The 24,209-nt window shown below is 45.7% G+C and overlaps 1 protein-coding gene across 1 annotated transcript in view; it reads right to left on the bottom strand.

The window, feature by feature from the left end:
- The window catches only part of LOC132781563 (unconventional myosin-XV), an 89,910-nt gene that overhangs the window by 44,095 nt on the left and 21,606 nt on the right, over positions 1–24,209 (bottom strand). Inside the window, exons 12-25 of the mRNA XM_067461743.1 lie at positions 22,890–23,051; positions 22,522–22,635; positions 22,029–22,087; positions 20,550–20,673; positions 20,226–20,321; positions 16,971–17,102; positions 15,974–16,099; positions 15,071–15,148; positions 13,451–13,605; positions 12,042–12,087; positions 9,294–9,418; positions 7,564–7,681; positions 5,519–5,694; positions 3,016–3,100 (exon numbers count right to left, since the gene is read on the bottom strand). Coding sequence (XP_067317844.1) covers positions 3,016–3,100; positions 5,519–5,694; positions 7,564–7,681; positions 9,294–9,418; positions 12,042–12,087; positions 13,451–13,605; positions 15,071–15,148; positions 15,974–16,099; positions 16,971–17,102; positions 20,226–20,321; positions 20,550–20,673; positions 22,029–22,087; positions 22,522–22,635; positions 22,890–23,051 — 1,596 coding nt within the window. The remainder of the gene's footprint in view (positions 1–3,015; positions 3,101–5,518; positions 5,695–7,563; positions 7,682–9,293; positions 9,419–12,041; positions 12,088–13,450; positions 13,606–15,070; positions 15,149–15,973; positions 16,100–16,970; positions 17,103–20,225; positions 20,322–20,549; positions 20,674–22,028; positions 22,088–22,521; positions 22,636–22,889; positions 23,052–24,209) is intronic.

Below are 24,209 nucleotides of genomic sequence, written 5' to 3'. Positions count from 1 at the left end.
CATCCATGGATGTGGCTGATTTTGTCCATGGATAGGGTGCATTTCTTCAAGGATATGGATGGATTTGTCCACAAATCTGCTTGACTTCTTCGGAGTCATGCATGAGGAAGATCCGGAAATTTAGGGATTTCCGCACTATTCAGATACTAGAGTGCAAAATATTTCCCTTTGCTTCTCTTCTATCCGCACTGAAGGGACTAGGGCTGAGATAGTAGTGGAAAATTACCAGCCAAGGCAGAGAGTTCAGACAAGGGGAAAGTTCAAAAAGGAACAAGCAGACACAGGAGGGGGAGACGCAGGAGTGAGGATCGGCTGCTGAGGAAAAGCAGCACAGGAATGCTGAGCTGCGTTGCAGTTTTGTGTGGCACTTTCCTCTGTTCACCCGGCAGGGTGATTTGATCAAATAAACCTGTTGAACGATCTTGCATTGTTTGATTGGATCCAAGGTACTCTAGAGGCTTTGGGGCCATTTGGTAATAGAGGGTCATGGCAGGGTGTCCCAACATGACCTTTCCGTCCCATCCCTCGGTCTTTCCGCCATCTTTTCCAATTGAGGCTCTTCTCAAACCAACAAGTCAAGGGAGCTCTGTCCGGCGAGGCCGTGAGGGAAACACCACCACGAAGAAGTTCCCCAAATGGGGTTCTTGGCGTGTGGAGGCAGCCTTCCCGAAGCCAAAGGGGTGGCGCGGACACGGCAGGATGCTTCGCCTCACCTACCAGACAGGTAAGGCAGGTTATGGGCCCATTCTTTGAGCCAGACAAATGGCTTTTGTGAGCTCAAAGAGGATCCAGACAATGGCCCATCCTTAGTGTGTGCCATCCAGAAGAATGGCAGAAAAGCAGGGAGGGAGCACACAGGACTCTTTTGCCTCACAATAAAGCTGCTTTTTACCTTTCATTCTCAATCATTCTCCATAGATCCCATCATCCAAAGCTTTTAGTTTGCACTCTCCGTTTTGCAGGCGGAAATGCTATGGCCACTCCATTGAGACTGTCTAATGATGCCTCTAAGTTTGAACTGGGATTTGTAGTTTGGCGAGGCACCAGCACTCTTCGGGCACAAAGATGTTGGAGGGAGGACCTTTGCCAAACTACAAAGCCCACCATTCAATTGTACAGAGTCATGGGAACTCAAGGGGTGCCAAAGTGCATTCATTCTACAATGTAAGGATTTCAGGGAACCAAATATGAGACCTCAGCATGAACCCCCCTGAATGATGTCACTGCGAGATCTCTGGGGTGAGGCCACAGGTGGCAGGTGATGTCATGGAACAGCAGAGTCAAATGGAAGGAAAAGAGACTCAATCTCTAAACATTAGGAAGAAGATTACCACCTGGGAATCTGGTGGAGTTTCATTCTTTGGAGGTTTTTAAGCAGAGTCTGGATGGTCACCTATCAGGAGGGCTTTGCTTGTGCCTTCCTGCCTGCCAGGAGAGATAGGATTGTGTCTTCTTACCTGGCAAAAGGGGTTGGACTGATGGCCCTTGGAGGTCCCTTACAACTCTATGAGACTGAATGGCCATCTGTCAGGAGGGACTGGATTGTGCCTTTGGGGATCCCTTCCAACTGAGGTGGAATGGCCATCTGTTGAGAGGGCTTGGATTGTGTCTTCCTTCCTGGGAGGAGAGGGCTGGACTACATAGCCCTTGGGGGTCTCTTTCAACTATATGATTCTATAAGATTGAATGGCCATCTGTCAAGAGGATTCAGGTGGTGCCTTTCTACCTGGCAAAAGCGTTGGACTGGATGGCCCTTGGGGCTCCCTTACAACTCTATGACACTGAATGGTCATCTGTCAGGAGGGATCAGATTGTGTCTTCCTACCTGATGAAAGAAGTTGAACTGGATGGCCTTTTGGGGTCCCTTCCAAAACTATGATTTTGAGACTGAGTGGCTATCCTTCCTTGGGAGTCCCTTTCAACTATGTTTCTAGGAGTCTAAATCGCCATCTGTCAGGAGGGATTGGATGGTGCCTTCCTACCTGGTGAAAGGGGTTGGACTGGATGGCCCTTGGGGATCTCTTACAACTCTATGAGACTGAACGGTCATCTGTCAGGAGGGATCGGATTGTGCCTTCCTACCTGGAAAACTGGGTCCTTTCAAAATCTATGATTCTGAGGCTGAATGACCATCTGTCAGGAGGGATCGGATTGTGCCTTCCTACCTGGCACAAGGGGTTGAACTGGATGGCCTTTGGGGGTCCCTTCCAAATCTATGTTTTTGAGACCGAGTGGCTATCCTTCCTTGGGAGTCCCTTTCAACTATATGTTTCTAAGAGATTGAATGGTCATCTGTCAAGAGGGATCAGATGGTGCTTTCCTACCTGGCAAAAGGGGATGGACTGAAGTGCCCTTGGAGGTCCCTTTCAACTCTATGAGACTGAATGGTCTTCTGTCAGGAGGGATAGGATTGTGCCTTCCTACCTGGCAAAAGGGGTTGGACTGGATGGCCGTTGGAGGCCCCTTTTAACTCTATTAGACTAAATGGCCATCTGTCAGGAGGGACAGGATTGTGCCTTCCTACCTGGCAAAAGAGGTTGGAATGGGTCCCTTCCAAATCTATGATTCTGAGATTGAATGGCCATCTGTCAAGAGGGATCAGATGGTGCCTTACTACCTGGCAAAAGGGGTTGGACTGGATGGCCTTTGGGGTTCTCTTCCAAATCTATGATTCTGAGGCTGAATGGTCATCTGTCAAGAGGGATCAAATTGTGTCTTCCTAACTGGCAAAAGGAGTTGGACTGGGTCCCTTCCAAAAGATTCTGAGACCGAATGGCCATCTGTCAGGAGGGATGGGACTGTGCCTTCCTACGTGGCAAAAGGGATTGGACTGAGTGGCCTTTGAGGGTCCCTTCTAAATCTATGATTCTGAGAATGAGTGGCCATTTGTCAAGAAGGATTGGATGGTGTCTTCCTCCTTGGCAGGAGGGGGCCAGACTAGATGGCCCTTGGGGTCCCTTCCATGGTCCACCCTTTGTCCCTCTGACGCCCCGCCTCCCCAGCGGCCAGACTCACCTTGAGGTACCTCCGGCGGTTGACGTAGATGTGCACCAGGCACCTGACCCTGAGGAGCGTCCGGCGCAGCCTCCGAAACCTTTGCCTGCAGGGCGGGACGGAGGTGGGAAAGGTCACCCCAAGCCTCAACAACACTTTCTCCTACCCAAGGGCGAGAAACCAGAACAAGAGACCATAACCCACCAAAGCAGACCAAGGACGGCACAAGAGACCAAAAAGAAAAGAAAAATGACACTCGGCTTTTGTGACCGGCCAGCGATGGACATCTAATGTCATTTGGACTGCAAATCCCATCATCCCTGGTGGTAAGGGAGGATAGGAACTATAGTCCAACCAGAGTCAAGACTCCTTTTCTCAGGATAATGACTGCGATTACAAACCCTGGGGGATGATGGGTTTTGGAGTCCCAGCCTTAACCGATGACTGTGATGGCAAGGGATGATGGGATTTGTAATCCTTCCCCCAAAAGTAGGAACTATAGTCCAACCAGAGTCAAGGCTCCTTTTCTCAGCGTAATGACTGAGATTACAAACCCTGGGAGGTGATGGGTGTTGAAGTCCCAGCCTTAAGTGATGACTATGATGGCAAGGGAGGATGGGATTTGTAATCCTTCCCCCAAAAGTAGGAACTGTAGTCCAACCAGAGTCAAAACTCCTTTTCTCAGCACAATTATTGCAATTACAAACCCTGGGGGATGATGGGTGTTGGAGTCCCAGCCTTAACTGATGACTGTGATGGCAAGGGAGGATGGGATTTGTAATCCTCCCCCCAAAAGTAGGAACTATAGTCCAACCAGTCAAGACTCCTTTTCTCAGCACAATGACTGCGATTACAAACCCTGGGGGATGATGGGTTTTGGAGTCCCAGCCTTAACCGATGACTGTGATGGCAAGGGAGGATGGGATTTGTAATCCTTCCCCCAAAAGTAGGAACTGTAGTCCAACCAGAGTCAAAACTCCTTTTCTCAGCACAATGATTGCAATTACAAACCCTGGGGGATGATGGGTGTTGGAGTCCCAGCCTTAACTGATGACTGTGATGGCAAGGGAGGATGGGATTTGTAATCCTCCCCCCCAAAGTAGGAACTGTAGTCCAACCAGAGTCAAGACTCCTTTTCTCAGCACAATGACTGCAATTACAAACCTTGGGGGATGCTGGGTGTTGGAGTCCTAGCCTTAACCGATGACTGTGATGGCAAGGGAGGATGGGATTTGTAATCCTCCCCCCAAAAGTAGGAACTGTAGTCCAACCAGAGTCAAAACTCCTTTTCCCAGCACAATGACTGCGATTACAAACCCTGGAGGATGATAGGTGTTGGAGTCCAAGCCTTAACTGATGGCTGTGATGGCAAGGTATGATGGGATTTGTAACCCTCCCCCCAAAAGTAGGAACTATAGTCCAACCAGTCAAGACTCCTTTTCTCAGCACAATGACTGCGATTACAAACCCTGGGGGATGATGGGTTTTGGAGTCCCAGCCTTAACCGATGACTGTGATGGCAAGGGAGGATGGGATTTGTAATCCTTCCCCCAAAAGTAGGAACTGTAGTCCAACCAGAGTCAAAACTCCTTTTCTCAGCACAATGATTGCAATTACAAACCCTGGGGGATGATGGGTGTTGGAGTCCCAGCCTTAACTGATGACTGTGATGGCAAGGGAGGATGGGATTTGTAATCCTCCCCCCCAAAGTAGGAACTGTAGTCCAACCAGAGTCAAGACTCCTTTTCTCAGCACAATGACTGCAATTACAAACCTTGGGGGATGCTGGGTGTTGGAGTCCTAGCCTTAACCGATGACTGTGATGGCAAGGGAGGATGGGATTTGTAACCCTCCCCCCAAAAGTAGGAACTATAGTCCAACCAGAGTCAAGACTCCATTTCTCAGCACAATGATTGCAATTACAAACCCTGGGGGATGATGGGTGTTGGAGTCCCAGCCTTAACTGATGACTGTGATGGCAAGGGATGATGGGATTTGTAACCCTCCCCCCAAAAGTAGGAACTATAGTCCAACCAGAGTCAAGGCTCCTTTTCTCAGCACAATGATTGCAATTACAAACCCTGGGGGATGATGGGTGTTGGAGTCCCAGCCTTAACTGATGACTGTGATGGCAAGGGATGATGGGATTTGTAGTCCCCCTCCCAAAAGTAACTTTCTCTCAACTATGGGGATGAAGGAAGTATGCTCCCAGTTTCAGAACCATGATGGAGACTACAGTCCCTGTCCTCCTTGAGAATGATGGGAGCTGGAGTCCCGCCCCAAGCAATGACTGTGCTGTCAATGGATGATGAGGTCTGTAACTTCCATGCGGGGAGGAAGGAGCTGTGGTCCACATAGTAACTCTCCCAAGCTCTAGCTAATGCTGCATTTGCTACATGGGGTATTGCTATGTCGTTGGCGGGGATGATGGGATGGTGAGTGGGGATAACCGAGGCTCACCCTGTCCCACCATCCATTTTTAATAATAATACTAATAGGTGTTGAACAAGAGTCATCTCAGCACCTGACCAGGTAGCCCCGGGCCCGGGTCTGAAGCATGATAATCCTATGTCGAAGGGTGTAGAAGCGCTTCTTGATCAGGAAGCCCCGGATGTAGCGCTGCAGCGTCACGACGGCCATTTGGACGATGCGCTCACGCTTGACCTCCAGCTCCTGGTAGACACACTCCTTCATGAAGAGCTGGATGGAACAGAGAGGGGAGAAGGAACAAGGCCGTTCCTGAAGGGAGGACATCCCTCCAACTACCTTGGTCCACAGAAGACCTGTACGCAACGGCCAACTCTTGAACGTGGAATGAAGGATGGGAGGGAAAAGGAGAAAGGAGGAGGAACATCATAGAATCCTAGAGTTGGACGAGACCTCGTGGGCCATCCAGTCCAACCCATTCTGTCAAGAAGCAGGACAATCGCATTCAAAGCACCCCTAATGGATGGCCATCCAGCCTCTGCTTAAAAGCCTCCAAAGAAGGAGCCTCCACCACACTCCAGGGCAGAGAGTTCCACTGCTGAACAGCTCTCACAGTCAGGAAGTTCTTCCTGAAAGAGCTGGGCATGTGTAGCCTGCAAAAGAGAAGGCTGAGAGGAGACATGATGAGGGCCATGTACCAAGATGAGAGAGGAAGTCATAGAGAGGAAGGAGCAAGCTTGTTTTCTGCTGCCCTGGAGAATAGGACACAATGGAACAATGGCTTCAAACTACAGGAAAGAAAGGAGAGTCCACCTGAACTTCAGGAAGAACTTCCTGACTCTGAGAGCTGTTCAGCAGTGGAACTCTCTGCCCCCCCCCCCCCCGGTGTGGTGGAGGCTCCTTCTTTGGAGGCTTTCAAGCAGAGGCTGGATGGCTATCCATCAGGGATGCTTTAAATGTGATTGTCCTGCTTCTTGGCAGAATGGAGTTGGACTGGATGCCCCACGAGGTCTCTTCCAACTCTAGATTTCTATGATGCTCCTCCTACTTTCTCCTTTCCCCTCCCATCCTTCATTCCTCTTTCAGCTGCTCCCCATCGGGCTTGTTCTCCAGACCCTTGATCATCTGAGTCACCCTCCTCTGGACACATTCCAGCATAGAGTCAACATCTCCCTTAAATGGTGGTGCCCAGAATTGGACACAGTGTGGAATAGAGGGGTTGCATGACTACTCTGGATCTAGATACTAGATCCCATTGGCTATTTTATATTGAATGAGAAGAAAAAGAGAAGAGGAGGAGAAGGATGAAAGGGGAGAAGAATAAGAGGAGAAAGAAGAAGAGGAGGAGAAAGAAGAGGAGAACGAAGAAGAGGAGAAAGAAGAAGAAGAAGAAGAAGAAGAAGAAGAGGAGGAGGAGGAGGAGGAGAGGAGGAGGAGAAAGAAGAAGACAGGAGGAGAAGGAGAAAAGCGAGAAGGAGGAGACAAACGTGTAGATTGAGGAAAAGAAGAGGAGGAAGAAAGGAGAAGAATACAAAAAAGGGGAAGGAGAAGGAAGGATGAGGAAGAGAAGAAGAAGGAAAAGAGGAAGAAGGTGGTGGAAGAGGAAGGGAAAATGAAGAAAATAAAAATGTGAAGGAGGACTAGGAGGAGGAGGAATAGGAGAAGATACAAAGGTTGTGGAGGAGAACAGATAGAGAATGGAAGAATAATAACAAGAAGAAAGGAGGAGGAGGAAGGGAAGGAGAAAATGAGGTGGAGGACAAGGAAGAGGAGAAAGGGAGGGAAGCAGAGAAGAAGGAAGATGAGGAGAAAGAAGGGAAGGCAGATGAAAAAGAGTAAAAGAAGATTAAAAGGTAAAGAAAGAGAAGAAAAAAAGAGAAGGGCAGATGAAGAGAAGAACAAATAAAGAAAGGGGAGAAGAAGAAGGAAGGAAGGGGTAGAAGAGAGGAAAGAGAGTAGGGAAGGTGGTGAGAAGGTTCTCTTCTGAGGCTCTTGGGGTCTGGATGGACTGAGATGAGATGAGGGGAGCAAAAGGGCTACTGTATATTCAACAGGAAGGTGAAGAACTCATGAAATCAGCCATTACAGCCAGAAGCCCAAGGAATGGTCCCCCACAACCCCAGGAAGATGGGTCTGTCCTACCTTGGTGGTCCCGATGCTGTACATATCTGGGGTGACAGCACACAGCTTCTTCAGGACCCCAACACAGTTCCACCCGTCGGGGACCATGCCAGACTTGATGTCCACAAGACAGCGGTACCTGGAGGGACACATGAGGCAGCCTGAGTTTGGACCTCCATCTTCATTTTATGGTAAGCTTTGGCTGGACGTTGGCCATAGACTTCTGTAGAAGGACCCAGAAATGCTAGAATCCTTAACTCAGGCAAAGCTGGGCTTAACTTTGGACTTAGCTTGGGAAAAGCTGAGCTTAATGTTGGATTTAACTTGGGCAAGGCTGAGTATAATACTGAACTTAGCTCAGACAAAGTTGGTCTTAATATTGGACTTATCTCGAATTTGGTCTAAACATTAGATTTAGCTCGAAGTTGAGCTTAACATTGGATTTAGCTCAAAGTTGGGCTTAACGTTGGATTTAATTCAGAAAAAGATGAGCTTAATATTGAACTTAGCTCAGACAAATTTAGTCTCAATATTGGACTTAGCTCAAAGTTGGTCTTAAATTAGATTTAGGTTGGAGTTGAGTTTAATGTTGGGTTTAGCTCAAAGTTGGGCTTAACGTTGGATTTAATTCAGAAAAAGATGAGCTTAATATTGAACTTAGCACAGACAAAGTTGGTCTTAATATTGGACTTAGCTCAAAGTTGGTTTTAACATTAGATTTAGCTCGAAGTTGAGTTTAATATTGGATTTAGCTCAAAGTTGGGCTTAATGTTGGGTTTAGTTCACAAAAAGATGAGCTGAATATTGGACTTAACACAGACAAAGATGGATAGCATTAGATTTAGCTCAAAGTTAGCTTCACTTTAGACAAAGTTGATCTTAACATTGGCTTCAGCTCGAAGCTGAGATTAATATAGGATGTACTTCAACGTTGGGCTTAATGTTGGGTTTAGTTCAGAAAATATGAGCTTAATATCGGACTTAAGTCAGACAAAGTTGCCTAGCATTAGATTTAGCTCAAAGTTGGATTTAGCTCAGGCAAAGTTGGTCTTGACATTGGATTTACGTCAAAGTTGACCTTAATATTGGATTTAGCTCAAAGTCGGGCTTAAAGTTGGGTTTAGTGCAGACAAAGATGAGCTTAATATTGGACTTAATTCAGGCAAAGCTGGATGGCATTAGATTTGGCTCAAAGTTAGATTTAGTTCAGGCAAAGTTGGTCTTGACATTGGATTTAGCTCAAAGTTGAGATTAATATTGGATTTACCTCAACATTGGGCTTGAAATTGGATTTAGTTCAGAAAAATATGAGCTTAATATTAGACTTAACTTAGACAAAGTTGGATAGCATTAGATTTAGCTCAAAGTTAGCTTTAGTTTGGACAAAGTTGGTTTAAACATTGGATTTAGCTCAAAGTTGAGATTATTATTGGATTTAGCTCAAAATTGGGTTTAACATTGGATCTGGTCCAGAAAATATGAGCTTAATATTGGACTTAAGTCAGAAAAAGTTGGATAGTATTAGATTTAGCTCAAAGTTAGATTTAGTTCAGACAAAATTGGTCTTAACATTGGATTTAGCTTAGAGAAAGCTCAGCTTAACATTGGATTTAAAGTTGGTCTTAACATTGGATTTAGTTTGAGCAAAGCTGGGCTTAACAACGGACTTAGCCTGGTCAGGACACACTTTGTCATTTAAGTGCAGACCCCTCCAACCTTTTTTGTTTCCTGCTCCAGAATCCTTGTTATACCTCTCAATGAAGATCTGGAAAGGAATGCGCACTGGAAATCCCAATTTCCGGATCCGGATGGTCTCCAGGATGCCCGAGTGCCGCAACTGGCTGCTGACGACATCTGACTCAAAAAGCCCTGGCTCCTGGATAAGAAACAAACACCAAAGGAGAGCTGTTCAGTGGGTGGCAATTTGGTATACCTTCCACCATTTCAGGGACAGAAACCAAATAGTCCTTTGCTTTCCCACTTTCCCCAGATGCTTTAAAAACACCCAGATTCTCTGTATTGTCGAAGGCTTTCATGGCTGGAATCACTAGGTTCTTGTGGGTTTTTTCGTGCTATAGGGCCATGTTCTAGAGCAGTGGTTCTCAACCTTTCTAATGCAGTGACCCCCAAATAAAGTTCCTCGTGTTGTGGTGACCCCCAACCATATTTTCGTTGCTACTTCCGAAATAATTTTGCTACTCTTATGAATTCTAATGCAAATATCTAATATGCAGGATGTATTTTCATTGTTACAAATTGAACATAATTAAAGCATAGTGATTAATCACAAAAACAATATGTTTAGGGGAGTATGGATAATTGATTATGGGATTTGCGGTACCTTCAACCAATTCAGCTCTGACTTCCGCAGACCACTGAGATCCCCTGCGAATTACAGACCTGGACCAAACTTGGCACATAGAACTCCCATAACCAACAGAAAATACTAGAGGAGTTTGGGAGGAGTTGACAGTGATTTATGGGAAAGCACTGAGAACCTAAATCCGGAAAGCACTGAGAACCCAAATGACTATGGATCTGGACCAAACTTGGCATAAATACTCAATACGCCCAAATTTGAAAAATGGTGGAATTTGGGGGAAATGGATCTTGACATTTGGGTGTTGTAGTTGCTGGGATTTATAGTTCCTCAGCCAAAAAAAGGTTATTCTGAACTCCAACAAAAATGGAATTGAAGAAGCTTGGCATACAGAACTCCCATAACCAACAGAAATTACTGGAGAGGATTGGGGTACCTTGGCATTTTGGAGCTGCTGGGATATATAGTCCTCTCACATCCAAAAGCATTGTGAACTCATGCAGCCATGCAATGCACTCAAACTTGGCACAGAGAATTCCCATGGTGAACAGAAAATACTGGAGAGGACTGTGGTACATAGACATTGGCATTTTGGAGCTGCTGCGATATATAGTCCTCTCCCATCCAAAAGCATTCTGACCTCATGCAGCCATGCAATGCACTCAAACTTGGCAGAGAGAATTCCCATGGTGAACAGAAAATACTGGAGAGGACTGTGGTACATAGACCTTGGCATTTTGGAAACTGCTGGGATATATAGTCCTCTCTCATCCAAAAGCATTCTGACCTCATGCAGCCATGCAATGCAATCAAACATGGCACAGAGAATTCCCTCCCCCCCCCACCCCGTCATAGACTGATGGCTAGGCATGAGGACGGCATGAAGAGTTTTACTCACATTGTGGCCTAAACAAAGGGTGAGTCTTCTTCCCCCCCCCCCCCCGTTCCTTTGCCTCCAAAGCTCCTCCTCCTGACTACCCACATTTCTGTGAGAAGAGCAAGAGGAGGAGCCTTCCAGGAGTTCCATGTGGCTGGCTCCGGGATTCGGTAGCCATTTTGGAGGGGGCGGGGGCCAGCCAAGGCACCCCAAGAAAATGGCCTAACGACCCCCCCCAGGGGTCGCGACCCCCAGGTTAAGAACCGCTGTTCTAGAGGCATTTCTCCTGACGTTTCGCCTGCATCTATGGCAAGCATCCTCAGAGGTAGTGAGGTCTGTTGGAAATAGGAAAATGGGTTTATATATCTGTGGAATGACCGGGGTGGGGCAAAGAGCTCTCTGCTGAAGCTAGGTGTGAATGTTTCAACTGACCACCTTCATTAGCATTTGAAGGCCTGCCTGAGCCTGGGAAAATGTTCTGTTGAGAGGTGTTAAGATGTGCCTGGTTGTTTCCTCTCTGCTGTTTTGCTGTTGTAATTTTAGAGTTTTTTTAATACTGATAGCCAGATTTTGTTCATTTTCATGGTCTCCTCCTTTCTGTTGAAATGGTCCACATGCTTGTGGATTTCAATGGCTTCTTTGTGTAGTCTGACATGGTGGTTGTTGGTGTGGTCCAGCCATAGCAGAGAAGTCAGCCATAGCAGAGCACCTGATGAACCAGCCTGGACCCAGCATATTATTTGAGAACACAGAAATGCTGGACCACACCAACAACCACCATGTCAGACTACACAGAGAAGCCATTGAAATCCACAAGCATGTGGACAATTTCAACAGAAAGGAAGAGACCATGAAAATGAACAAAATCTGGCTATCAGTATTAAAAAACTCTAAAATTACAACAGCAAAACAGCAGAGAGGAAACAACCAGGCACATCTTAACACCTCTCAACAGAACATTTTCCCAGGCTCAGGCAGGCCTTCAAATGCTAATGAAGGTGGTCAGCTGAAACATTCACACCTAGCTCCAGCAGAGAGCTCTTTGCCCCACCCTGGTCATTCCACAGATATATAAACCCATTTTCCTATTTCCAACAGACCTCACTACCTCTGAGGATGCTTGCCATAGATGCAGGCGAAACGTCAGGAGAAATGCCTCTAGAACATGGCCTTATAGCCCGAAAAAACCTACAAGAACCCAGATTCTCTTCCCTCGCCTTCCTTCATCCTCAGCTTACTTCATTTGCTGGAAACCCCATTTAGAATTGTTATTGCCAAGACAATGGTGTGAAAAAGCAGTACCTTTTTATCGTTGGGCTTGAGGCAGCGGACGAAGAAAGGGTTACACCTGCGGAGAAATGAGAAAAATTGTTGATTTATTGGGATTAAAGAATCCTCACCTTCCTCCCCAAACTGGGACTTGAGAGAACTGGAAACCGTTAGATAGATAATGGAGTGTTAGACAGGAATGCATTGACTGTAACCCCATTACTTTAAATTAGTGTAAAAATACAATTCTAATGGACATGTGGTCACACACCTGCTGCATGATTAAGGATGTAGTGTTGTGTAATTTAGACTGGAAAAAGCTGAGTCATGAACATGTGACATTCATGATGAGGGTTGCACCATTCACTTTTGTCCCTGGCCAATAACGAGCAAATAGTGGGCATAAAAGAGGGCAGGAAGTGTGTGTTTTTTCTCTTGCCAAGATTCTTCTTGTCTTGCCATTGTGCCGTACGTCTCTTACCTGTTGCTTGTCGTGAATATATTGTTGAATATGCCGCTGACTGATAGGGAATCAGGGGATTCTGATCAGTGTGTATATTTTGTATATAGACCATCGTATCTAGGGAGGGTGTGATTGTGTCATGTATCATGTTCTGCAGTTGATGGTGGTTGGTGGTGGTAGGACTAGTAGTTGGTGGTGGAAGGGTTAATTTAAGTCTTCGTTCTAAAGCAGTGGTTCTCAACCTGTGGGTCCCCAGGTGTTTTGGCCTACAACTCCCATAAATCCCAGCCAGTTTACCAGCTGTTAGGATTTCTGAGAGTTGAAGGCCAAAACATCTGGGGACCCACAGGTTGAGAACCACTGTTCTAAAGGGTTGAGTAATCTGTAAGTAAGAGTTCATGGGTGAAAGCAATTAAAGGTGGAGGTATGCAAGAGATAGGTTACAGCTGGATGTTTCTGGATATAAGGAGCTAGCTTTGGGAGAAAAGTAATTGTCTTATTTTGGTGGTAGGTGCTGCTGGTTTCCCCCAGGTTTGTGGATTTTCGGTCTCCTGAGCTGTCCCCTGTTCTCTTGGAACCCTGGAACTTTGAATCTCTGGGCTGGCTTATGACTACGGAATAGACCCTTGATCCCTGGACTTTGGTCATTGAATTATTGGCATTATACTACTGGACTGGACCTTTTGACTACAGTGTTATCTTGAACCTTCAACAGTGTTTGCTGTCAGTTTTGTTTTATATTCTGTGGCTGAGTACTATCTTTATGTTTTGGACTATTAAAACAGCCAGAAAGTAAGTGCCAGTTTGATACAAACTGGGTGATTGTTTGATTCACCTCTGCCTGAGTAACGGCAGTGTCCTGGCATCGTGACAGATTGGAAGAAAAACTATAAATCGCACACCTATCCCAGCTTGTCAGAAACACTGTCAAAATGATGTACTTTGCAGATATTCTTTCCATCCCAACATAGACACACACCTCTCCATTTTATCAACCAGGTCCAAAAGCGATTGCTGGAACTTGGCCGCCACCGTCTGGGGCTTGTATTTCCTTCTTCCGGTGCTGTTCCTTCCCATGATGGTCTTTTGTTGGGCCACCACTTGAGCATGGCTGAAGAACAGGTTGGCCACCATCTAAGCCAAGGAGGGGCAAAGTACAGGTTAAAGGAAAGCCAGATACCCCCCATGGAGCCCAGACACTCACATCTCTCTTCTAACACAAAATGTGTATGACTCTGGGGGTTGGTGCTCATCTCCATTTCTAAGTTGAATAGCTAGCGTTGCCCATAGACATCTCCAAGGTTGTGGCATGACTGCATGGAGCACCGTTATCTTCCCACCAGAGCAGTAACTATTGATCTACTCACATTTGCATGTTTTTGAACTGCTAGGTTGGCAGAAGCTGGGGCTAACAGCGGGAGCTCATGACTCTCCCCGGATTCGAACCTGCAACCTTTCGGTAAGCAAGTTCAGCAGCTCAGTGGTTTAACCCACTGCACCACTGGGGGTTCCTAGACAGATAACAGATAGAATTATATCTTTGGAGGCTGTGCTCAGTTCTGGCCACCGGGGGGTACTGTTGCTCTATTTCCCTGAAGAGCTTTCTTTGTTTGTAAGCTTCCTCCTTTTTCTGATCGAAGCACCATGCCTAAATACCTCCTCACTTCAATGTGGTTCCTATTTATCTCCTGTAGCGGGGGGGGGGGGGGGGGGGCTTGAGGGGCTTCAGCCCCCCCCCCCGAAATTCTCATGGTGGTTCGCGAAAAGGCCTTACTGGTGCATTATTTAAACTGTTTTGTTTATTCATATCATGATCTGATCACCATACCCAATATATCCCATATGCATGGGGGTATTGGGGTAATGATACAAAAGGTTTGCTAGGCTAGACCCTCTTTCACTCAGACTCAGCCCCCCCGAAACTCAGCCCCCCCGATCCCCCCCAAATTTAGCCCCCCCCTCGAAATGAAATCCTGGCTACGGGCCTGTCTCCTCACATTTGTTTTCAATCTTCTAGGTAGGCAGAAGCTGGGCTAAAGGTCAGGAGCTCACCCTGACCTGGGCTTCAAACTGACAACCTGAAGGTTGGCAATGAAACACCATGCCTAAATACCTCCTCGCTTTAAATGCGGTTTCTATTTATCTACTCACATTTGTTTACAAATTGCTAGGTAGGCAGAAGCCGGGCTAAAGGTCAGGAGCTCACCCTGGCCCAGGCTTCGAACTTGTGGTTGGGAAGATTTATTTCAGCTTGGTGATTAACCTGCTGTGCTAAAGCCCGGCCTATCTATCTATCTATCTATCTATCTATCTATCTATCTATCTATCTATCCATGCTTTGGATAGCATAGCGAAGGGATAACATCCCTCTGACATTTATTTTGATGCCCTTCCAAGAGGCAGACTTCTCTCACTTCCTGTTGTCTCACCCCCATTCTTAACTATGGGTCATTTGTAAGTCAGATGTTTGTAACTCGGGGACTGTCTGTATCTACACTGTAGATTGAATACAGTTTGAGGTCATTCTTATCTGCCACGGCTCAATGCACCAGGATCCTGGGACACTGTAGTTTGGAAATCCAACAAAGCGTGGACCTACTTTGGTTTTGCTGTTGACGAAAAGGTCCAGGACGTCTTGGCGAACCTGGTCATAGTTTTTGTCCAGGAATTTATGGACCTGCCGAGAAGGAAGGGATGAGAAAGGCCAGACCTATGTTATGTACCAAAAATACAATATAGTAACTCCACATACTGCCGCAAACCAAAAGGGGTCACCTGACTAAGGTTGCTCTCTAGCGCCACCCCGTTACAGGTCGGATGGGGAATTGCAGCTTCTCAACCTGACACTGTGTATTTTGATTGCGTTTTCAGGATGGAAGTCATGTTAGTCTGGTGTACCCCACAAAAAATAATCTAGGGGCAACCTAGTAACTGCTATATTGTATTAATTGGTTTTGAACACTCAGATACAGTCATAGACAGTAAAACTTCCTAATCCATCGGGGATACCTTCTTGAACTTATCATGGATGATAGTAACCCTATTGAAATGAATGGCTTCTGCCAAAAGTGACCATTGAGTCTTGATAGTAAACAGGAAGAATCAGGAATATCTTAAGGCAGACCACGAAAAATGCCTAAACGATGGTCATTTCCTGAATGGCTAAAACAAGGTCCTATAGCAGGTATGGACCAACTTTGGCCCTTCAGGTGTTTTGGACTTCAACTCCCACAATTCCTAACAGCCTACCGGCTGTTAGGAATTGTGAGAGTTGAAGTCCAAAACACCTGGAGAGCCAAAGTTGGCCTATGCCTCATCTATAGCATGATGTGACCCATATGTTCTACCAATATCAAATAATCCAAGGGTACCTTCTCAGCATCTCCTCCTTGACTTCCAAGTCAAAGTAGGGACCAATGCCATCTGACTCTGTTCCTACAAAGTGACAGACACCAGGCCTCCTCCGTGAGGTCTATCCCTCCCCAAATACCCAGGTCCTCACCTGGTAGGTGACCTTTCCTGCATAGTGCCGGATGGAGAACTCTGGAAGGGGCATCTTTGGCTTGGAATAGAGTATGTTGGAGCCATGGTGGTAGTGACACTTCTGGAGAAAAGTGTGGTCCGTTGCCTGGAAGGAGGGAGAAAGGAAGGAAGACCCAGGTCATAGACTCAGAGAATAACAGAATTGTAAGAGACCACATGGGCCATCTAGTCCAACCCCCTGCCATGCAGGAAATGCACAATCAAAGCTCCCCCGATAGATGGCCATCCACCGTCTGATGAAAAGCCTCCAAGGAAGGAGTTTCCACCGGATTCCGAGGCAGAAAACTCTACTGTTAGACAGCTCTCAGAAATTACTTCTAATGCAGTGGTTTTATCAATAGACGCCGAAAAAGCGTTTGATAATTTGAATTGGGATTTCTTTAAGATATTAATACAAGAATTGGACATGGGAGAAAAATTCAATAATGCAGTCAATGCAATTTACAATCAACAAAATGGTTCCCAACCTTTTTTTTTGACCAGGGACCACTTTGATCAGGGACCACTCTGAAGCAGAAATAATAATAATAATAATAATAATAATAATAATAATAATAATATACTTTATTTATAACCCATCGCCATCTCCCCAAAGAGGACTCGGGGCGGCTAACATGAGGCCAAGCCCAAAACAATACAACATAATAAACACACAATAACAAAATATAAAATAGCAAAATCAACAACATAAAACAGCATAGTAAACAACTGTGTCGGAAGTGAGTTAATTGAATGATAAGAAGCAAGTTGGCCAGCAGATTGCACTGATATAAGGCTCCTTCTACACTGCCATATAATCTGATTATCAAAACAGATATACCACATTATCTGCCTTGAACTGGATTATATGAGTCCACACTGCATATAATCCAGTTCAAAGCAGATAATATGGATTTTATTAGCAGTGTAGATGGGGACAAAGTGTGCAAACAAGCTGCCTGCCCCAGAAGAGCCACCTGAGGGAAACTGCTTTGGTCGTCCAGTATCTTCAAAATCCCATACGGCTTCTGAGCGATGAGATCGATGCAGGGCTGGTTGTCGTTGAAGAGGATCTCTCTCCACTCCAGGTGCTCACGGATATATTCCTCCTGCAGGCAAAACACAGGGGGATTGGATCATGGAATCTTAGCACTGAAAGGGATCCCCTAAGGCTATCCAGTCCAACCCCTTTCTGCCAGGCAGGAAGGCACAATCCAAGCCCATCCAGATTCGGCTTAAAAACCTCTGGAGAAGGAGACTCCATGGCAGTAGCAGATTAGACTTTCAAACCACCCTTCTTAGAATCATAGAATCAAAAAGTTGGAAGAGACCTCCTGGGCCATCCAGTCCAACCCCATTCTGCCAAGAAGCAGGAATATTGCATTCAAATCACCCCTGACAGATGGCCATCCAGCCTCTGTTTAAAAGCTTCCAAAGAAGGAGCCTCCGCCACACTCTGGGGCAGAGAGTTCCACTGCTGAACGGCTTTCACAGTCAGGAAGTTCTTCCTCATGTTCAGATGAAATCTCCTCTCTTGTAGTTTGAAGCCATTGTTCCATTGCGTCCTAGTCTCCAGGGAAGCAGAAAACAAGCTTGCTCCCTCCTCCCTGTGGCTTCCTCTCACATATTTATACATGGCTATCATATCTCCTCTCAGCCTTCTCTTCTTCAGGCTAAACATGCCCAGTTTCCTAAGCCGCTCCTCGTAGGCCTTGTTCTCCAGACTCTTGATCATTTTAGTCGCCCTCCTCTGGACACATTCCAGCTTGTCAATATCTCTCTTGAATTGTGGTGCCCAGAATTGGACACAATATTCCAGGTGTGGTCTAACCAAAGCGGAATAGAACATGGGGAGCATGACTTCCCTAGATCTAGATCTTCCTAATGTTTAGGCGGAATCTTTCCCCCCTGTAATTTGAATCCATGGCTCCAGTGGGTTCCAGTCACCAGAGCAACAGAAAACAACCTTGAGACCTCCTTTCCAATATTTATCATGTTCCCCTCCCAACCTTCTATTCTACAAGCTAATTATATGTATCCCCCTAAGCTGCTCCTCAGGCTGATTTGTAGACCTCACAATCTCTGAGGATGCCTGCTATAGATGTGGGCGAAGCCCTAAACGGTTCCGGTCCAGCTTACCTATCTGAACATATTTCTCCATATGAACCATCTAGGACCGTGATGGTGAACCTATGACACTCGTGTCAGCACTGACACGCATGGCTATTTTTGATGACACGCAGACACAGAGAAGTACACCTTATAAGAGCCAAACCAATTCCATCCTTAAATTTGTAAAAGGCTCTACAAATTTAACACCTGCACATTTGAGCATCGTTCACTCTATAACTCAGCATGGATTATACATTCTTCTTATTTAAACTATAAATATTGCCATTTTTTTCTTGAAGTGACATCCCAGGTTTTTGGCGAATTTTGACACACCAACCGCAAAAGCTTGTCCATCACTGATCTAGGACCTTAAGATCACCTGGGGAGACCCTGCTCTCAATCCCGCGTTCCTTGCAGATGCGTTTGGCGGGGACAAGAGACAGGGCCTTCTCAGTGGTGGCCCCTTGGCTATCGGAACGTCCTTTCCAGGGATATAACATTGACTCCCTCCCTTCTGACATTCTGCAAAAAAGGTTAAGACCTGGCTCTTCGAGCAAGCTTTCAATAATGGAGCATAATTAGATGAAAGTGAATATATGGAACAACCGACGATGCAATTGGACAAAGATTTTAGTAAAGAGATGTCGAGGATTTTGATTTTACAGGCTGTATTGTTTTTATACAACATTTTAAATGTTTTTATGGTGAGGAATTTGTACAAGGACCAGTTGCAACAGTCAGAACTGACCACGGAACAACAGACTGGTTCAAGATTGGGAAAAGCGTCCGGCAAGGCTGCATCCTCTCACCCAACCTTTTTAACTTGTATGCAGAACACATCATGCGAGGATGTGCGGGGCTGGATGAATGCAAAGCTGGGGTGAAAATTGCTGGAAGAAACATTAACAACCTCAGATATGCAGATGACACCACTCTGATGGCCGAAAGCGAGGAGGAGCTGAGGAGCCTTCTAATCAAGGTGAAAGAAGAAAGCGCAAAAGCCGGGTTGCAGCTAAACATCAAAAAAACCAAGATTATGACAACAAGAATGACTGACAACTGGAAAATAGAGGGAGAAAATGTGGAGGCTGTGACAGACTTTGTATTTCTAGGCGCAAAGATGACTGCAGATGCAGACTGTGGCCAGGAAATCAGGAGACGCTTCCTTCTTGGGAGGAGAGCAATGTCCAGTCTCAATAAAATAGTAAAGAGTAGAGACATCAGACTGGCAACAAAGATCCGCCTAGTCAAAGCCATGGTATTCCCTGTAGTCACCTACGGATGTGAGAGCTGGACCTTAGGGAAGGCTGAGCGAAGGAAGATCGATGCTTTTGAGCTGTGGTGTTGGAGGAAAGTGCTGAGAGTGCCTTGGACTGTGAGAAGATCCAACCAGTCCATCCTCCAGGAAATAAAGCCCGGCTGCTCATTGGAGGGAAGGAGACTAGAGACAAAGTTGAAGTACTTTGGCCACATCATGAGGAGACAGGAAAGCCTAGAGGAGACAATTATTCTGGGGAAAGTGGAAGGCAAAAGGAAGAGGGGCCGACCAAGGGCAAGGTGGATGGATGGCATCCTTGAAGTGACTGGACTGACCTTGAGGGAGCTGGGGGTGGTGACGGCCGACAGGGAGCTCTGGCGTGGGCTGGTCCATGAGGTCACGAAGAGTCGGAGACGACTGAACGAATGAACAACAACAACAATGGTTTTTATAATTATTTTAGCTGTATTTATATAATTGTTATGGCATCAAATCGCTGCCGACTGTGAACTGCCTTGAGTTGCTTCTGGCTGAATAAATAAATAAACAAACATTAGGAGAGAAGCTCTGGAACATGGCCAGACAGCCCGGAAAATTCACAGCGACCCAGTGATTCCGGCCATGAAAGACTTTGCCCGAGTGACAGTCTCTGTTGAAATTCATTTTGTTAATTTAGGGCTCAGATTCAGGACACAGGAGAGAGGTTTGTAGAAACTTTCCTAGCTGCGGAGAAAAAATGGCACCAACACCAAAACAAAATGAGGACATAAACAAAGCAAAATCCACAAACAAATGCAAGTATATTCAGCTAAAATCCAAGTCTCTCCCATTTTGGAGGGGTCAGGACAGATCTGGTTCTCACCTGCTCCTCCTTGAAGACAATCCTGTTGAAGAAGAACTGGAGGTATTCATTGGCGTAGTTGATGCAGAGTTGCTCAAAGCTGTTGAAACCGAGATCCTGTTCAAAAAATAAGGAGGGAAACATGGAGTAGCAAACGAAGAGCTCAATGTGATGGAAACTTGGGAATTGTAGTTTTGCAAGCTCTCCGTACCCTTGGGCTTAGAAGGCCCAAGAGCCCCCCAAACTTCATATCCCAGGATACCATAGCATTAAATTATGGCAATACAAGTGGTATCAAACTGCATTTATGCTCCAATGTAGATGCACCCTGGATCAAGATCGCACCTCAAATCCATAGATATCCAAGACCGAGATGGAGAGGGTTTCTTGCCGAGGGAAGATGAGCTTATTGATGCGGTCCGTCAGCCAGTTGAAGAGGAGCGAATATAAAATCTTCGCGATGGCGTCTCTGGGAAGGGAGGAAAACCCACAAAACACCACAATTACAAAGTGAAACTCTTTTCTTAGCTCATTCCAAACAGCAAGAAGGAATCCGTTCCCAACTATTTGTCTCCAAATCAGTAGGGATCATGTTGAATTATTGTACAATTTTTCGCATTTCGGTCAATTCTGCACAAAAAATGTCATTGTGTAACAAGCTGAACTTGGTGCACAAAACACAGTGTTGGCATCAACGAGTGCTGCACATTTTGCATAGAAAACATAGTATTTTGTGCTGGGGACCAATTTGGAGAGGGGGATGCAAGTGAATTTTCCTGCTCAAAATGTCCTGAAATGTCGAAAAAAATCATGAAAATCTCCAACAAGTTCATGCAATTTGTATCAATTTTTCGCATGTTGGGTGATTTTGCACAAACTCACATTGTGTAACAAGTTGAACTCAGTACACAAAGCACACTTTCGGCATTGAAGAGTACTCTGTTTTGCATAGAGAACATATCACTTTGTGGGTTGTTGTAGGTTTTTTCGGGCTATATAGCCATGTTCTAGAGGCATTTTCTCCTGACTTTTCGCCTGCATCTATGGCAAGCATCCTCAGAGGTGGTGAGGTTTATTGGAACTAGGAAAAGGGGTTTATATATCTGTGGAATGACCAGGGTGGGGCAAAGAACTCTTGTCTGTTGGAGCTAGGTGTGAATGTTTTAACTGACCACCTTGATTAGCATGTGATGGCCTGGCAGTGCCTGGGGCAATCTTTTGTTGAGAGCTGATTAGATGTGCCTGATTTTGTTCTGGCTACCAGTATTTTAAAAACCCTCTAAAATTACAACAGCAAAACAACAGAGGGGAAACGATCAGGCACATCTAATCACCTCTCAACAAAAGATTGCCCCAGGCACTGCCAGACCATTACATGCTAATCAAGGAGATCAGTTGAAACATTCACACCTAGCTCCAACAGACAAGAGTTCTTTGCCCTGCCCTGGTCATTCCACAGATATATAAACCCTTTTTCCTAGTTCCAACAGACCTCACTACCTCTGAGGATGCTTGCCATAGATGCAGGCGAAACGTCAGGAGAAAATGCCTCTAGAACATGGCTATATAGCCCGAAAAAACCTACAACCCAGTGATTCCAGCTATGAACGCCTATATATCACTTTGTGCCAGGAACCAATTGTTTTTGTTGCAAGCGAATTTTCTGCGCAAAATATCTCAAAATGCAGAAAAAATCATGAACATCCAGAACAGGTTGATGCCATTTATATCAAGGCACATGTCTCCTTGACACATAAGAAACCTATGTTTCCCAAGTTGCCCAAGTTGCCCAAGGACCCCAACTCCCATCGTCCCCTTTTTTACCTGGCATCGACCGCACTCTCGACAGTGAGTGGGGTGAAAATCTTCTCCCTCATGGTCTCCTATGGAGAAAGCAAAGGGAAGGAAAAAAGAAATGTTTTAAAGTTAGCAGCCTCCGTCTTGTGGCAGAGAGTTCCACAGGTCAGCTATGAAGAAACTGTTTTTCTTGCCTCTCCAAATCTCCCGTGGTGAGATTTGGTGGTGTAATGGGTTAAACCCTTGTGCCGGCAGGGCTGAAGACTGACAGGTTGGAGGTTCGAATCCAGGGAGAGTGCGGGTGAGCTCCCTCTGTCAGCTCCAGCTCCCCATGTGGGGATATGAGAAAAACCTTCCACAAGGATGGTAAAACTTCAAACATCTGGGTGTCCCCTGGGCAACGTCCTTGCAGACGGCCAATTCTCTCACACCAGAAGTGACTTGCAGTTTTTCAAGTTGCTCCTGACACAAAAAAGCGTCCCATTGGCTGGATCCCGAGGTCTACTCCTCCTCCTCTTACCGTCACTTTGTAGGTGATGGACCGTTGCAATCCTTCGGGAGAGATTTGCAAGAGTTCGGCCACAACACGGATTTCCCTCGCACTGACAACCGAGGCCACTTCCTGGAAGTCAGTCTGCAAAGCAACAAATTCAAGAGTGGCATTACATTATGTAATACGATTCATGTTCCTGGGTTATAAATGTCATTTCCTACAACAAAAACATGGAAAAAGTTTATTAAGCGGCATAATTTTGTCTTTGCAGGACATCCTGCAGCACATTTACACAATGATATTCCTCTTTGGACTACAAATCCCAGAATCCCTGCAAATCATAGGCTCCAGGTTGACTCTGGAAAGGTGAACTTTCCCCCAGGGTCTGCGCTCACCTCGTATTTTTCAAAGTAGACGTTCCCCAGGTGAAGGATGGAGGACAGGATCCGGAAGATGCTCTCCTGGTCTTGAGGAGTGAAGTTCAGGATCTCCAAGGCATCAAGGAGGCGGTGGAAGTCCTCCAGGTCCATTTTGCCAGGAATCTCACAGTTTCCTCCCTGGGAAAGAGATCAAAGAGGACGGCAGGGATATACATATACATAGGTAAAGGTTTTCCCCTGACATTATGTCCAGTCGTGTCCGAAGCTGAAGAGCCAGCGTTGTCCATAGACACCTCCGAGGTCATGTGGCCAGCATGACTGCATGGAGCATCGTTACCTTCCCGCCGGAGCAGTACCTATTGATCTACTCACATATGCATGTTTTCGAATTGCTAGGTTGGCAGAAGCTGGGGCTAACAGTGGGAGCTCACGCCACTCCCCAGATTTGAACCTGCAACCTTTCGATCAGCAAGTTCAGCAGCTCAGCGCTTTAAACCACTGCGCCACCGGGGACTCCTACACATATACATATACATATACACTAGCTTAGGTACCTGGCATTGCCCAGGTTAGGTATTTTGTAATTATAACTATTAGGAATAGTCATTATTTGGTCTTGGATTTTATAAATGGTCCCATTCAAAATGCATGTGGCTCTCCATATGGCTTTCTAGATGTGAGTGGACTACAACTCCCATCATCCCCTGTAACTTCTCCAAACACAGCCAGTATTTTAAGTTGGGTCATGATGAGAATGTGTGCCAAGTTTGGTCCAGATCAATCATCATTAGGATTCAAATCGCTTTCCAGATGTAGATGGACTACAACTCTCACCATCCTATGTTAGTCCCTCCCTCCCAAATACTTGACCAGTATTTTAAGTCTGCTGTGATGAGTATGTGTACTAAATTCAATCCAGACGCATCATCAGTGGGGGTCATATGGCTCTCTGGATATGGGACCCACCTTGGAAGATGCATACATACTTAATTTCACTATAATTTCACTTAATTTTACTATACAATAGCCATCCCCTGCCACATGTTGCTGTGGCCCAGTCTGTGTATATGTTTTGTGTGTGCATATGTGTGTATATATATACTTGTATATGTGTATATGTGTTTGCACACACATATATATATACACACACATACACATATAGACACATATATATGGTTATGCGCATGTGTTGTAAGTTTTGTTTTTTGGCTTTTAAAGTATCTTCTGTTGTGTTTATCAGTGTTTTTATGAGTGATGTTCACTCGTTGGCCTGACAGGTGTATTGTGTCCACATTTGGTGTCAATTCGTCCAGTGGTTTTGGAGTTATGATAATC

Source organism: Anolis sagrei, chromosome Y (assembly GCF_037176765.1).
Source record: "Anolis sagrei isolate rAnoSag1 chromosome Y, rAnoSag1.mat, whole genome shotgun sequence".
NCBI lineage: Eukaryota > Metazoa > Chordata > Lepidosauria > Squamata > Dactyloidae > Anolis > Anolis sagrei.
Note: the sequence above shows the minus strand (reverse complement) of the source record. Positions and strands in the feature narration are given on the sequence as shown.